General features: G+C 43.6%; 1 protein-coding gene across 1 annotated transcript in view; it reads right to left on the reverse strand.

The window, feature by feature from the left end:
* PRKCQ (protein kinase C theta) overlaps positions 1-16,491 on the reverse strand; it is a 64,960-nt gene that overhangs the window by 12,368 nt on the left and 36,101 nt on the right. Inside the window, exons 14-16 of the mRNA XM_030479808.1 lie at positions 15,253-15,426; positions 5,738-5,829; positions 3,240-3,302 (exon numbers count right to left, since the gene is read on the reverse strand). Coding sequence (XP_030335668.1) covers positions 3,240-3,302; positions 5,738-5,829; positions 15,253-15,426 — 329 coding nt within the window. The remainder of the gene's footprint in view (positions 1-3,239; positions 3,303-5,737; positions 5,830-15,252; positions 15,427-16,491) is intronic.

Below are 16,491 nucleotides of genomic sequence, written 5' to 3' on the forward strand. Positions count from 1 at the left end.
AAGAAAGAAAGAGAGGCAGAAAGAAAGGAAGGCTGGCATGGCTTCTATGGTGAATGTTATATATCTTACCTAAAAGTTTAGCTTTTCATTGAAATAATGACTCAGGGAGATGTTTGGATCAGTGATGTTGCACTTCACCTGGGATGTAGGTAGAATTTGGGTTACCTGGTCTTAGAGCACCCATGTTCCTGCACTGCCTATCCCATGCTACCAATCACTGCTCCTTCCAAGGGCTCCCAAAGCACCCAGACACATCTGCTTGTGCCCACAGCTGAGTATATAATTGGTCTTTTCCAACCTCTGATGATTCACAGCCTACACACATTTTCCACATCTCAGGCATGAGTCCTAACCACAAGTCTGGTATATAGCTATCCCCTGCTGACAACTGTTTTACGATGTGTTTTTGTTTTCCAAAATGGCTTTGACTCCCTCAAATAAGGTAATTTCTAATGCATGATGCTCCTGAGATGATTGCCAACAACCGCAGGAAAGATAGTAGTTCTGCCTCCCTCTCTGCAAAGCTCCTTCAACCAGATCCCAATCAGGGTGGGAGATTTTGTAGTGTCTACACGCTAAATTCTTGCCATGGGGCAATTGTTTGTTGCTGCTAGAACATGGCCCAAGAAAAAGGGGGAGTCATCGATCAAAAAGAAATATAAAGACAATGACTACATTTGCTTTCCAAGTGGCAGACACTCATATTGTCACAATTTCCAGCTGGAATGACTTATTTTAGTTACACCATTGAGATCAATCTCTGGCTGCCAGCACTGCTTTTATTCATCTGGTAGATCGAAGCAAAACAAAAAACTATCACCTACAGTTCACTTTCATTATTTTGATGAGCCTCAAACTCATTGGCTCCAGGGATGAGAGTTTCTGCCAAAAATGCCTCAGCTCATTCATTAACATTTAAGCCAACATTTCTAAATGTGGGTGCATGAGACAGAACAGCTGGATTCATTATTCTTACTACATCGCAAGTGATGTAGTTGCAAAAATGATTTCTATTCCTAAGTGCTTAGTTAGCTCTGACTGAGATACTCATGACTGTGTGTTCAACTGACCTCGTTGTCATTGTCTTCAATGAAAAACCAGGAAAAAGGATTAGGACTGGTTGAACCTCAATACCCAAAGCAATGTTTCACCCACTCACAGGAATGAGCTATTTCTTTCCTATCACCATGCTGCTAAGTGTCTAATATCCCAATTTGCCCACATTTCCCGAGGCTCCAGACTCTAAACATCTCTTTCCTGTCATGAAGAAATGGGTTCCAAACCCTGACACATCACTGATTTAGAAATTCCAAATAAAAACATAAATTATAAACAAAAAATTCAGCATTAACAGTCTTGACACAAAGTCACAATATTATAGAATCATAGAATCGTTTGGGTTGGAAAGGACTTTAAGATGATCCAGTTCCAACCCCCTGCCATTGGCAGGGACACCTCATACTAGACTATGTCATCCAAGGCTCTGTCCAACCCAGCCCTGAACACTGCCAGGGATGGAGCATTCACCACTTCTCTGGGCAACCTGTTCCAGCGCCTCAGCACCCTCACAGTAAAGAACTTCTTCCTTATATCTAACCTGAATTTCCCCTGTTTCAGCTTAAACCCATCACCCCTTGTCCTATCGCTACAGTCCTTGATGAAGAGTCCCTCTCCAGCATCCCTGTAGGCCCCCTTCAGATAGATGACTGTCCATCTTATGGCAGAAGAGGGTTTTATGGACCGGGGTAAGCCCTCCTCAGCTATTGACCTCAGTGAACACTTGGCTAAATATGTAGTAATGTACTAATATGTCTCTGATAATGCAGATCTATTTAATCAGCTTTTCTGAGAATCCCGAGTAGAAATGACAGACATGGCAAAGTGATCTGGGCGCTTCAGTCATTCAGAACAATAATTAGAGCTGGAAACTTGCTGGGATTCCAAATATCATCTTAGCTTAATATCATTGATATTGATCTCACGTTTACGCAACCACCGTCATTGGTCAATAAAGACTATAAATGGCTCCCACGTGAGTACTAATAATGAACAATGAGTTATATAAGTTGAAGCTTGGATTTTAATGGGAGAGTGGATTGTAAACAAGCCATTCACTTTTAGTGTTTGTTCTAATGTTCAAACTACATGACAAACATTGAAATAAGCTCATTTTGGTCTCGGCAAACATCATTGTTTTAGTGAGCTTTCTTGATTGTTTGTGACAAGCTATTTGCTTCCTGTTTTTACAGAAGCCTGCAATGTAGTAACCAACTTTTGCCAGGAAGATGAGCTGGAATAGAGCTCCCCAGAAACTCAGTCTCTCCTTTTGGCCACGGGAAAACAGACTGTGGCCTGATTTCTGCAGCCTTTCTTGCTCCCATCTTGTCTCTGTCCTTTTATATAGGTCTTGAAGCACTACACTTGTGCATTAGATTGAAGCATCTGCACATAACTTTGAACCTCCTAGGGAAGTCAAGCAGAAGCTGGAACGGGTGGGTTTGTAGTAGATCTCCTTGGGATTTGATAGATTGATGCACTGTGGACTAAGTTCATACCGGTAACTTTTGGGAAAGGACTCTTCTGAATACAGTGGCAGTGTCCCACCTAGTCCCCATTAGCTCCCTGTAATGCCTGCTGGTAGAAATGGATATTTCTCACACACACTAACACAGGTTTGACGAAACTGAAAGAGCCCTCTCCTCTCTGCTAGCTATGAGAAGAGCTTGGGCAGCTAGCTCAGATTCCTGGTATGAATGAATCTGAGGTGAGATGAAACTCATCTCCCCATGGAACTGTGCACAGCAGACTTGTTGATAACCCCAAAATTAAGGTTTATCATTGCCTCTCTGCTGTTGTTACTTGAGCTGAGCTTGACACTACTGTTCTAGTGTAATCAGCATAGCAGATGTACCAAATTCCTCATGGCTAGCTTGACCTTTATACATGGAAAGCTTAAACTGAGTGGCTATGCTGGGTGCTGTATGAATAACTCAGAGTAAATGCACCAAAGGGCGTGCTTTAATGTTAATTGAAATAGGACTGGATTCTCAAAAAGGGCTCAAAACTGCCTTTTCTACACTCTCCCTTCAAAATAAAGCAGCCGAATTCTCTAAAAAGGAAATCTGCATAGAAATGCAATACCAGTAAGTACATCTAAAAAACAGTCTCCCATTTTCCATTAGTGCTTGCAGGGAAAGCAGAAAAGGTTTAACGTATTAGACACTAAAAAGTAAAATTACCTGTATATTATGCCTTTGGAATGGAGGAACTGGAGCCCACATATGATTTCAGCAGCATAAAACCTGAGTGACAGAAGGCACAGGTTAGAACGGATGCTGCCCAACAGGTATTTTCAACCAGACCCAAAAAGATGGGAGCTTTGTCTCCACAGAAACCAAAACTTTCATTAAGTTTCCAGAAGGCTTGGAGTGTCTCCAGAAGGCTTGGAGTGTCTCTAGAAGGCTTGGTGTAACTGGGTTTTACAGGAAACTGATGGATGATGTGAGATTCCCAAAAGCATGCCACATGGCTAGCAGCCCAACTCTTACTGAAACCACTTTGGGAATTGGTAGACACTTGGAGCCTACTCATCTTCAGGGATTTGGAAGGCATGCTGCATGGCTAGCTGCATTCCTTTTTACATGTAGCTGACTCTCAGGACATGCCCTTCAATCCCAAGGATGTCTCCATATTAACTGTGGAGCAAAAAACCACCATCCAGTTCCTATTGCTTACCCTTCCTTGCCTCAAGCTCTGGCCCCCAGCGCAATAAAGGCAGACCTGGTGGTATCTGTCTGTGCACTGATTTACATGATCAGAGAAAATCAATGAGTTAGTGATGCACCAGGCTACAAACTGCAAATTACAGTTAATGCCTCAGACCTCAAAAGTGCAGCTATAATTTGCCGTGTTCAGTAGCACAAGCGGTAGAGTGAACCCAGCAATGGACAGGCTGGTGGGCATCTGGGTGTGGGGACCACAGGCATTCTCCTTGCCTTGTCAAACAGACCTCTTTGCAGCTCAGATTTATAACTTGCTGTTGAAAGTTTAGCCGAGATATGAACTAGCCAGCAGCTTGGTGGCCTTTCTCTGGAGTCTTTTTGAGCTTTAGATCTTTGCTTTCAACACATTTCTGCCTGAAGCACAGCACCACATCCTGCTGCAAAGAGGCAGCATAAGGCTGAAGCACAGTGAATGTGCTCTCCAGAAGGGAATGTAACCACAGGATCCTGAGCTCCTCCAGTGATGTACAGCTCTGCTTCCTCAGTCTTCAATGTATTGACCCTTAATTCTGAACATTCAAATGCTCTTGAAATAAACCATCAAATTAAACACTGATTTAAATGGTTTGGTTTGGGTTTTTGAATTATTAAATAAAAAATTAATTCCTGTGGTGGTTTCAATATTTGACTTTCAAAATACCTTTTGCTTGCAGAAGGATTTAAAGCACCTTTCGTTTGTTCTAATTCTTCTATTTACTTTCATCAAAGCTAAATACATTTTTAATTTTCTGTTGGTGTATTCATTTTTTGTTTAAATTTACCTTTTGCACTTTCAATAAGTTTTCTCTCTTCCCCTTCCTCCCCCCTCCTTGAACCTTAAAGGGGAAAAGAGAAAATCCCTTTACTTCTAACAAACAACAGCTTCACCTCTGATCACTGGAGCGGGAACCTCAGCTTAAGCAGGTCCCACAGCTTGGCTACGGGCCACCTGTGTTGTAAAAGAACAAGATATTTGGTTCCACAGATGGCTGAAAATGCATCTGTGGGGTTTCTTTGATGGTGGCACACCTGGGGTGGAGGTTTGGTCCACAATGTCATTATTTGGGCCTCCTATAACGGGCTGAGTAGGAACCCAAAGAGTGTAACAAAGAGAACGGATAGGGTTGGAAAGGACCTTAAGATCACCTACTTCCAACCCCCCTGCCATGAGCAGGGACACCTCACATTAGACCATGTCACCCAAGGCTCTGTCCAACCTGGCCTTGAACACTGCCAGGGATGGAGCATTTACCACTTCTTTGGGCAACCTGTGCCAGTGCCTCACCACACTCACAGGGAAGAACAACTTCTTTATATCCAACCTGAACTTCCCCTGCATATAAGATATTAGGCATGCTTGGGGCTGTTTATAGATGGTGGAGGCACTTCCAGAGGTGAGGTCTCAGTTGAATTGAATGGTTCCTCTCTGAGGGACTGCAGTTCTGGGAAGGGGACTACTCCAGCAAGCAGGGCAGCCTAAGGGACAGAAGGAGGTCCCTGGTTTGCAGGCTTAAGGAAAAGCCTGCAGGCAGATGCAATGCTGATGAGGGTGTAGCAGCATCTGCAACGCTTCCAGACAGAAATAGCTTCCCTGGTTGACCAAGAATGTAAAGCAAGGTTACGTCTGACTGAAATCAACTGTGTGGATGGGCTCTAAAAAGCCTTCTGTGGGAGGAGAAAGAAGACAGGGAGAGGAAGTGACTTGCTCCAAGCCCATCGTTGAGTCAGGGTGGTGAACTGCATGTCTGTTTTGCTCAGTTTTGAGACAGATGGGAGAGGGAGTGATTCCACTTCCAGCACAAGCATTATCTCCACTTTGCAGCTGTGTAAGGTGTAGAGAGGTCAAATGATGTGCCCAAGGTTTCCTCTACAGGACAGTAGCAGAGCTGGGAATAAAATCAACTGGTGCCCGCTGCTGCTGCCTTTGCTTCTCCCAACCAAATGTGTGTGACCTGCAAGTAATAATAACATCTTACGTTGCTCTGGGAAGGTCAAACTTATGACAACTCTGGATATGGAACATGAGGTCTCCTCCGTTGAGGTATTCCATGACGAAAAAGAGGTTTTCCTAAAGAATGAGACAAGATGACAGTAAGGGGTGGGGAAGGGTAAACTAAAAATACAAAGCCAAAACAACCCACCCAGAAAGCACTCAAAAAGAGGAAGGAAAAGATGACTGTGATGGTTTTGGAAAGAAAGCAGTTTCTTTTTCACATTCTTCACTTCTCTTCACTGTTCTCTAAGCCCATACTGACACTCTCTGCTCTGATTTGTACAAAGCAGCATCAGCAAACATTGCAAATCCACTTAATAACCACCTATTGCCATTGATACTTACTAGCAGACCTCAAGGCTCACTAGAAGGGGATGAGTAACTCTGCAGTGCTTGTGTAACAGGACAGATGAACAAGCTCCCTGGGAGACCAGTGGAAGAGGCAGAAATAAAGCTTAGGTCTCCTCTGGTCACCAGCCCAGCATTGTCCAACCCGTTGCGCAACCTCAAGCTGGTGTTACCTGAATTCCTGCACATCTTTTTGCGTCTGATTCTTTCAAGTTATCAAAGACCCTGGCCAGATGCAACAATCCGTTTTAAGCATGTGCTTGATTTCAAGCTTGAAATGGGCTCTATTAAACAAGGTAAGTTTTAACTCGCTAGTGGGAAGATTCATGAATGAATCACATTTCTGGACACCCATTAAGTGCTTGCAGGCCAGAGAAGCCTGGAAAAAGTTCCAGTCATTGTTCCTAGTTGCATGAAACCATCAGCCATTTGACTGAAACGGCAGCGGAAAACTTTCCTCCTGGTACATAGAAATGATGGATAGGGTCTCTATATTGAATAAAGAGCAGAACTGATCACCAAGGTTTGCTTCCCAGTCCTTGGTATACATCACACTGGTCCCCTCGTGTCTTCATCAGCCATAACTTCAACACCAGGTCCCTGCAGAACCTGGAGTCTGAGTCAGACCAATTGTCGTGGATTAAGTGCTGAACCCAGGACACCAATCCCTTGCACACTGAATTATACCTACAAAAACAGGAGGGGTACCTTTTTTTCTGGAAGAAGAGTATCTATGCAATGAGTTATTCTCCCAGTTTAAACATTTGTTTCAGGAATCTCAGCTTTTGTGCATAAATGCATTAACAAAATAGGATGGATGCAGCATTGCTTATCCTCAAAAGCTTCTATCTGGTGTGTACGCATCTGAAGTTAGTCATCTCCAGGCTATGCTGAAGTTGATTACTATCTTCCTTTTGTTGTCTATTGCTCATCACATATTTTGGAGGGGGAAACAGAGCTCTCTTCACATATATTTTAACAGTTGAAGGAAGATTTTTATCCATAAGATCTAACGTAAGCATCTCTGGCAGCAAGTAGAGAGCTGGCTATTTAAAACAACAACTGTTTGTTCCTTTCAAATCACAGCTGTCTGCTCTAATCCGTGCCATTTCCTTAGCCAGATCCTTTTAATTACAGTACTCTTATTTAAATGGACGTCTGGCTGGAAACCACACGTCATCCAACAAGCACAGAACCAGAACTGGCCTCCCAAGGAATAAATACAAACTGTGTCAATAGACCAAACGGGTGAGGGTTTTCAGCTTGAAGGTCTTGCATCTGTGGAGGTCTGTGCCCATAAATCAGTTTAAGCAAGTAAGAAGGCCAAATGGAGATGGGAAATTTAGTAGTAGAGAAATGCATAAATCTTGGAAGCAATTTCAGGAGCCTCAGGAGCCTGCTCAGGAAAACACTTGAACAGATGCTCTTTGTGAAGGTATACAGGGAAGTGATGATGTTTAGCCAACAACAGACCAGCAGCCACATGTATCACACTGGGACAGAAGAAATTTCATGTATCTTCAAGCCAGATTCAGCTTCAGTGGAATGGGAAAGAGAAAATCCCTGGGTTCCCCTAGAAAGTCCACTGATTTTGGCTACACCTTATCTCACATCTTTAAGTGTAACTTGAAACAAATGTTTATTCAGCTGAACAAGCAATTCTGCTCTGCTTGCACATGGATTTGAGCAACCAACTGATGCACCTATTTAATTGAACTTGGGGCTCTAACCTGAAACTGGGGACTTCGGCAGCATCCTTCTACCATCTGAGGAGATAAAAGGTGGACAACCTCTCAGATTAACTGACATGCAAAGATCATTGTATGAACTCCTTTGCTCAACTGTCTAAAGCAATGAAGCTGAAGACAACAAACTTGACTTAGGCATGATTAATACTGAAGTTCATGGGCTACCAGGTACTATAGAGTGGTACATAAAAGAAAGACAGTATCATTCTGATTTTTCTGCTGTGATACTTGGAAGTTTCTCTTGCTTCTTACAAAGGTCAGGTGTCTGGAATGGCCCATGGAAAAAACCTACTCTAATTACATCATTATGAGTAGCAAGATATAATCAAGCAGTGGAAGCTGCAATAAATTGTTGGAGACAGCTTCCTAAGCCTGAGATCTGTAGAACACATTAAAAATGAGAAGTGGCAAACCCCATACTTATAACCACTGAAAAGGCAACTGTGTGCTAGAGGTTGAAGGGTTGGAATGGCACATAGGACATGTTTGCAGACAGGCTCCAGCCTACACTTCCTCTTGTCCTGCGACTTCTGTCTGCTACTGTGAGGCTCTGAAGTCTGTCAGCATCTGCAGCAAGTGAGACTGGGTTAAATGGGTATTTCTCAAGATGTTTGTCATGCCCTTATCCCCTGCAATGGTTCTAGCTCAGGGGTGCTGAGCAAACAAGCAGAAATGCTGTTCCTCAGTGCTGAGACCTACACAGCTTTGAAGGAGGCTTGGGAAGAGCCCCTCACCTTCATCCTACCTGTCTGCCTTGTGCACAGACAACAGACAACTTGCTGACCACCCGTGAGAGCATCCTCAGGTAGCAAATGCTCAAATCAAATTTCTGGTCATGGTTCCACATGACTCACATGACAGAATAGGACAAGTCTGGCCTCATGGCAGAGTGTGGGGCCATCTTTAACAACCACAGAGCTCAAGGAGGAGTGTAAAGGCATTTCCTGCACTCAGCAATGGACACTGACCCAGAAGAGTTGTCACTAGTTGTCTTGAGGACATCCATTTATCAGCCATTCCCTACTTTTAGATCATCTTCCGTTGCAGCAGAGGTAAAATCACAAACCTCTCTACAGGAGGATGAAGCACTACTCCTAGAGCCAGCAGAACCATAAAACATTATGTACAAAACACAGTTACACACACAGATGTGTATCCTGCACACAAAATAACACTGTTCCCTCATCGAGTCAATCCTGTCAGATGCTGAAAGACTTGATTACAGCAAGAACTTAATTTCTTGCCCCACTAGTCCCTCAGTGCCTGTGCTGGGCTCCTCTTCCTGCTCCCTCTGCCTCCTCAGGACATGGCAGGGATGGAGTTAAACCAACCTGCTTCTGTTCTGCATGCAACTGCTGTGAGAATGAATAGTCACTATCAGAGATGCTTTCAACTTTATAAACAATGAGTATAAAGCAGGCAGCATTTAAATTGATCTTTTGAAGGTATATCCTATAACAGGCTCTTAAAACCCTTAAACCAGCTGGAAGCTCTCCAGAGCACTTTTCTGCAGAGATTTTCAGATTTTCTTTTCTTTGCATGTGAAAGCACTTGCATACATACAAATACTCCATTTAACACTATTTACTGAAAAGAAAAACTTCATCTTCCCAGGGCTTCCTCAAGGATGAATATGGGAATAATTAATGCTGCAGGACAATGTGGTTTTACCCTTATTTAGAGCAGTTACCCTGACAGTTGAATCCACATGGAGAAGGGTCCTCAGTGCAGATTAAGTGACCTAATCCTACTTCATGCCTACTGAATTAGACTGGCCCTTGCCAAGAGAAAGGTTTGACACCACACAATTCCTGCTCCTGATTTTCGTCTCACATTTTCATGCCCAGCCCCTTCTGGGTGCTCATCCATAGCATAGCATAGAATCATAGCATGGTTAGGGTTGGAAAGGACCTTAAGATCCTCTAGTTCCAAGCCCCTGCCATGGGCAGGGACGCTTGACCCTAGACCATGTCACCCAAGGCTCTGTCCAGCCTGGCCTTGAACACTGGATGGAGCATTTACCACGTCTTTGGGCAACCTGTGCCAGTGCCTCACCACCTTCACAGTAAAAAACTTCTTCCTTATATCTAACCTGAACTTCCCCTGTTTTAGTTTAAACTCATCACCCCTTGTCCTATTGCTACAATCCCTGATGAAGAGTCACTCTTAAGCATCCTTGTAGGCTCCCTTCAGCTTCAGATCTATTTTATTTCATGGGATAGATGGGAGCCAAAGGCCTCTCAGCCTTTTCCACCACATCACTCAGTGAGTGTTCCCATGCAGTGGGAAAGCAAGCAAAGCATATGCTTCTCACTGTGTCTACTTCCATGGGGAAGAGCTAACACAGGGTCACTCCTCCCTAGCAGGTGACCATAGGAGGCATTTACAATGCTATTTGCACCATGGGGATGAGCAAAGCCTATTTGTTACAGATTAAACTCCAGGGTTAATTTTGTTCTCTGATTTAAAGATGTTTTTGTAGCTCTTGTGTAATATCAGTCTACCTTCTGGAGATGGCAGCATTTCTTTCAGCTGTCAAATAATTCAGTCCAGTCCCTGATCTCATGGTTTGTTTTCTGTTCTAATCTTTTCACTGTCAGCATTTCTGACTGCATGTTAAACTGCTCATTTGTGTGTCCATCTACTTGGTACAACGCATATGAATATATGGATACACATATATAAGAATAGATATGTATACATAAAGGTGCAAACAATGGCTGGAAATAGCTCCTTTCACTTGAATTCTGAGATCCCAGGACCCTTCCCCACAGCTCTGAGCAGGTAGAGTATATCACTTACAGTGGTAAACTGAGTTACTATCAGCCCTGTCTTGCAAGGGAAAGTGGCTTTCCCTATTCAGTATTGGGTGGGATCTTGGAAAGGGACTAGTTTCCTCAAGGCTATAAACAAATTTCTGTGAAGATTTGGGATCACCAGACCAAAACCTAAGCAAAAAGTCAGATTTAGGAAACAAGTATTTTATCAGCTGAAAAATAAGGGGGGAAATGTAAATGTTTTTATTTTAAGAAGTCAACTTTTTCCAGGACAAAGAGCAGACTTTTAGACATCTCAGGCAAAGCTGAATGCATTTTGGGCTGATTTTCCTTACAGCTGGACAACAGGAAGGCAATGAGAATATGTGTATTGAATATCAGCTACGACTTGACTTAACCCCATGCTTGTGAGCTGGCCCCCTCTTTTCCTTGCCAAAACACTCCAGCTGTTCCCACCACATGGGCTGACACAACCCAGAATTGTCTTGTAAAGACTTCCTATTTTTGATATTATAATTACAGCTGCTCACACCTTCTCTGGCAGAACCTTGTTGAAATCCCAAAGCTCTGCTGAGGCGCTGCCATTTCTACCGAACGATGGTGAGATTTTGGCCAGGATTTAATGAGACCTTGCCAGTTTTCCTGCCTGCTGGTTGCAAGAGGCCAAATCCTCAAAGCCTTGCTAAACTTCCCAATTCTTCTCCAACTTTCCCATCAGCTGGCCTTGAATCAGATGTTTCCAAGCTGATGTGTCACCCCAAAATACTAGGAAGATGGAGACCTAAAATCCTTGTAGTTTCAAGATGATGACTCCCAAACAAATACCAAGGCATGGGATGGTTTGTGCAAGGGACAAGGACGATTGGTACAAGAGAAAAATCACTGCACCGCTCTGTACTCTCTTATCTAGCCATCCTTCCTGGTCAATGCCAGGGATGCTGACTATAAAGACATTTGGTCTGACCTCACAGGACACCTCGTTTTGTGACCAGCACACCATGTTTTGTTTAGTCTATCCAATACCTTGTGGTGGTTCAGTGGTTCAGTGGTGGTGGAAATCAAGACTTGCAACTTCACTGCCCTGCAGGATGACTTTTCCAGCAATGTGTTAACATCCTGCAGCCATGCTGTGGTCAGAGAGGATCCTGTATTGCTTGGGGAGGGCATGTGAGCCTGATCCAGGGCTGCTCATAAAGTCTATGGCACAACTACGCAGCGGAACGGAACATCAAATAAGTGTGAAACGCACATTTGCCAACCCACATGTTCTGATCCAGGTCAATTAATTCATCCCTGTCACTCTAATAGCAAGAAAAAGGTAGAAGAAAATGGAAATTCCCCTTGAAAAATTTTGCAGGAATTGTAGTTTTCTCTAAGGAGATATTTTAATGGGAAATTTCCTAAAAATACTCATGGATAACACTTCAGAGCCTAAGAATCTTTAAATTTGGATCACACAACCCTTTTCTCTTTCCTGCCAATGTAAGAGATTTTGAAGTCAGTCTTAAGCACATTAAAAACAACAGAGCATGTGAAAATGGCTCACCATCAGGACTTTGAAAAGATAGAATACATTAGTAAGCAGAAAAAACCTGTTTCTGTAAGATTGCTTTTAAATTGCAATAAAGATGACTTCTCTTTTGGGTTGAGATAGTCTTCTCTGGTGCTTTTTTGTGCTACAAGCCAAAATGCCTCAAGACTTAATTTGCATTTAGGTAAAGAGTGTGAATAAAAGCTTGGTCAATGAAGTAAAGAAGCAGAAACAAAAGTGACTTTCCAAAAGGGAAAGCCTATTTTTATCACAGAAGATCAGTGCAATGAAAAACCAAGAATAAAACAGAAGCACTGGGATGCTACCCACTGTTTTGGCATTACTAATTTTGGGATTTCATGGAATTATAATCATGTTTTTCCTCCTTTCGAACATAACAGCGTTCCTCTAAATCTAATACAACAGAGTAGCGCTCTAAGTTTGTTGTTAAAATTCACACCATATAATTATGTTAGCTGAATATCTGGATACAAAGATGACTGCAGTGAAATAAAAGAGTCAAGTTCAAAATCAGATTGGGAAATAAATACCACGTGATTGAATTTATTCTAATGCAGCAAAACATGACAAGTATTCTGAGTTTCAAATGCACTGATTGTTCAGCCTATGCAGGGATGCAAAGGAGCATTAGGTGCCAGGTGCCAACAAAAACCAGTCTGAAGGGCTATCAAGCTTTATATACCTGAGCATTCACTGATAGCCTGGGTCGAGGCCAGGAAGAAACTCCTACCAGAGAACTGACAACAGATTACACAACTCTGGAGACATGGGGACTACTGAGGCTCTTGCATAGGAATATTCCTGATTTACTGTCGTTTGCAGAGGCACTCAGTACCTGAAGCAGTTCAGAAACCTTGCAAGGCAAAGCATTAGGGATCCAGAAAGCCATTGACACATGCATTTCTGTTTGAAACGACTTATCTATCCAGTGAAACCTTAGAACAACACCAACGTTTCAAGTGAAAATTGAAGTTTTCAATATTAAAGTCCAGAGAGGGGTTGTACGCAGCAGTGCCCTGGCTTCTAAAATGATTGTTCTAAAAGATATTACAACTGAAGCATGTCCTTTGAGCCGTGAAAGCCTGTCCGTGGCTTGTCACAGCTCTCCTGCTCTGAATGACTTTCCTGCATTGAGCAATCGTCTCTTGGCTTCCAAAGGTCAGAGGAGAAAAACATAAGCTAGAAATCAATCAAACCCAGAGTGCCTTTGGCCTGGTTGCCTTTGGGCAGCCACATTCCAGATTCTCTCTCTGTGAACTTGAGGGCAAGATGGAAAGATCAAATAACTTTAAAGTGGCAATAATGACTTGGGATGAAATGGATGGAGGTTCTTTCTGTATGTCAAGAGGGCAATACTGTGACACTGCCGATGAGACAGTGTAGGAAAAGATCACTTGGGTTTTTGAGCCTGGCACCCATGAGTTTTTCAGGCACTCATTGCTTTTCCATCCTACAGGTTTTCCTTGCCTTATCCACCACTAGAAGCACTGCCATCCCTTTAATTGGTCAGTAAATCCCACCTGGTTCTGTTTGGTCTCTCATCTTTTTGGTCTCATGAGGGATATGGACACTTGCATGCCACTTGCCACTGCTGTATCCTCCCCAACCTAACCTCCAGCCTCCAGACCAGTGTTGGTCCAGGCTGGACCACAGACAACACAGTTCTGCTGCTGCATGCAGCGGCATCAGTCCACATCCCTTTGGGCACCTGGAGTTACAGATAGCACAAGCAGCTCTCCCTGGAGTATAAGCTCCCTTGTAGAGCTGTGACTGTTGTGATATTTTGTCTTTTTAATTAAGTCTTGATTTATTTTGTTTTAGGAGTTGGGTCACTTATATTTTCCCTTGAAATCTAGGCCACAAAAGGGAATGAATTCCTCTCCTTTCCAGGCAAGGATCCGTTCCCAAGTCATGCTGTCCTCTCTGACAATCCCAAAGGGGTTAAATGTGAATGCCTGGGCTCAGTGACACATCGCCTATGGCAGTTCCCAAACATTCCTTGCTATAAATTTAATCTGTCTTTAAACAGGTGCTGCATCCCATGGGCAACTGTGATATACTGCAGGGGCTATATTTGTTCCTCCTGACCATGCAAAAGCAGTGAGCCTCTTGCTAAGCAGGTCCTAACCTCACATTGAGCAGTGTTTTATGTCACTAAGGTCTGGGACTGAACAGGGACTGGGAGCATCCTCGCAAAACCCTGAACAAACAGCCTTGAGACAGTGGTGTTGCTCTGAATCTGAGCTCAGGGACAGCTAGCATTTCTCAGGAGTAGGTTGGACGGACAAGACAATCTCCCAGATTTCCTTCCTTTGTTTTTTTTTATGCCTTGTGTGTGCTTTTGCATTAAGATGATTGGATGTGGCTGTAGGAAAGGCTCTGGAAAGCTGATCTGTTCGTGGTTTTTTGCCACATAGAGCCATGAAGATACACATATGACTTAAATGTCACTTCAATTTTGCTTTGGAGTCCTAAGTGGCATTTCAGGTGAAGATGCTTTGTGCTGCCCCTCTGAACCTCAGTCTTCACCATCAGTGGTCCTGCATGAAATAGGAAGTCTAGTGCAACTTAACAGTAATGCAACTTCACAGTAACTGGGGACAAAGAAGATTCCCAAAGTGAATGACAGCTTGTTTATTCTTCATAACCAGCGCTTCTTGAGTTAACTTTGGCCCAGGCTACTCACTGCAGCATATTGCTTCATGATCCAAGATGTTCAGATAACTCCAGTGTGGCCACATCTGCACCCTGGCTGTGGACGTGGCCTTTGCATATCCTCAGCCCAAGGTACCAGGGCACAGATTTCAACAGTGGGTCTCTGCATAGCTACTTCAATCAGTCTGGATGCCATAACCCTCAAATGCCCCACTCTGCACCCAGGTTAATGTGGGGAAGGCAGGTGAAATTTCTGGAGCCACTTCCCAAATGGTTAACCTGAAGCTCCCTTCTCTTACCACCACTTCATGTCCAAGCTGTTCCCTAATATCCAGCAGACTTAAGCACTTCACCAAGCATCCATAGTTCCGCAAAGCATCCTCAGCACATGGAGATAGGTGGCAAAGCCTTGTCTTACCTTGGTCTGGAACGTACAGAAGACATGAGTCAGGAATGGGTGCTCCCAAGCTAAGGAGAGGACTCTCTTCTCCACCATCGTACATTCAACGTCATCATCCATCAGCACCACATCCTTCTTCAGGGCTTTCACAGCAAAATACTGATCTGTGCTCTTCAGCTCAGCGAGGAACACCTATGGTGGAAATAGCTACTAAGAAAGAGAGATGCTCATCTCTCAGACCTGGCAACACAACCATGTGAGGATGGGAGCTGAGCTACAAGGAATTCACTAGGGTAAACCTTAAAAAACTGATGTTTAAGGCCCAATTCTGCCATTAAGACTGTGTAGACTTTGAGTTAGTTCCCCACACCCAGAATAGCTATATGAAGCTGAACCCTAGGGAGACCTTGGTGAATACAAGAGCAGGGGTTACGTGCCTGTATAGACAGGACATGTCAGAGAGCAAACACTTCTGATAACAGAAACCAACTTTATGCAAATGCTCATCAGATACATTTCCTTTTTTATGACTTCAAATAACAAAACATAGAATCTTGCTTTGTCAACATGTGAAATGCAAATGCCCTGCACCAGATCCTCAGCAGGTGTAAACTGATGTCCACCATAGTTAGAATGATCTGTATCAGATGCAACTTTCTCCTCTTCCTCCCAGTTAGCAGGAGGCCTGAGGAAAAGGGCTGGGTCCCCTGTGCTTCTGCAGAACTACTCTAAGAACAGCAAAATACATCCCAGAGGAGTTAGGACCTCTGTCTCTTTTTATGGGCAGGGAAAATGAGACATGGAGCAGAAGAGAAGGGGTTCCTAGAGACCACAAAGAAGTTTCCTCTGGAAGGCAGTGCCTTTATGCTGCCTGTCGACACCATTTCTCATAGACTGAATAAATACGTGAGACACATCAAAGAGGTCTTTGAAGTTCTCTACCAGACACTATTTACTGAGTAAGCTCAGACATGGTCTACCTCTGACAAAAGCCTTATTTACCCTTTTGGCTACTGCTGCATTTCACTTTGTAGCACCAGACAGGGAGCAGAGCTTAGAGCCTCCCTCAGTCTCTGCACTGAATGACCAGACATGCTAACAGTGCTGATGCTGCAGGAACCCTTTTTACCCCCCTCTTTTTGTGCAGGGCACTGCTCTCCTGAGGAACACAGTACATTTGTGACTTGTGTTGGGACTTCCAAGGAGCAGTGGGCAATGCTAGACCTCATGCAGAGAGGGTTTCCTCAACCTTCCTGT

The sequence above is a fragment of the Strigops habroptila genome, chromosome 3, assembly GCF_004027225.2.
Source record: "Strigops habroptila isolate Jane chromosome 3, bStrHab1.2.pri, whole genome shotgun sequence".
In the NCBI taxonomy this organism is placed as follows: Eukaryota; Metazoa; Chordata; class Aves; order Psittaciformes; family Psittacidae; genus Strigops; species Strigops habroptila.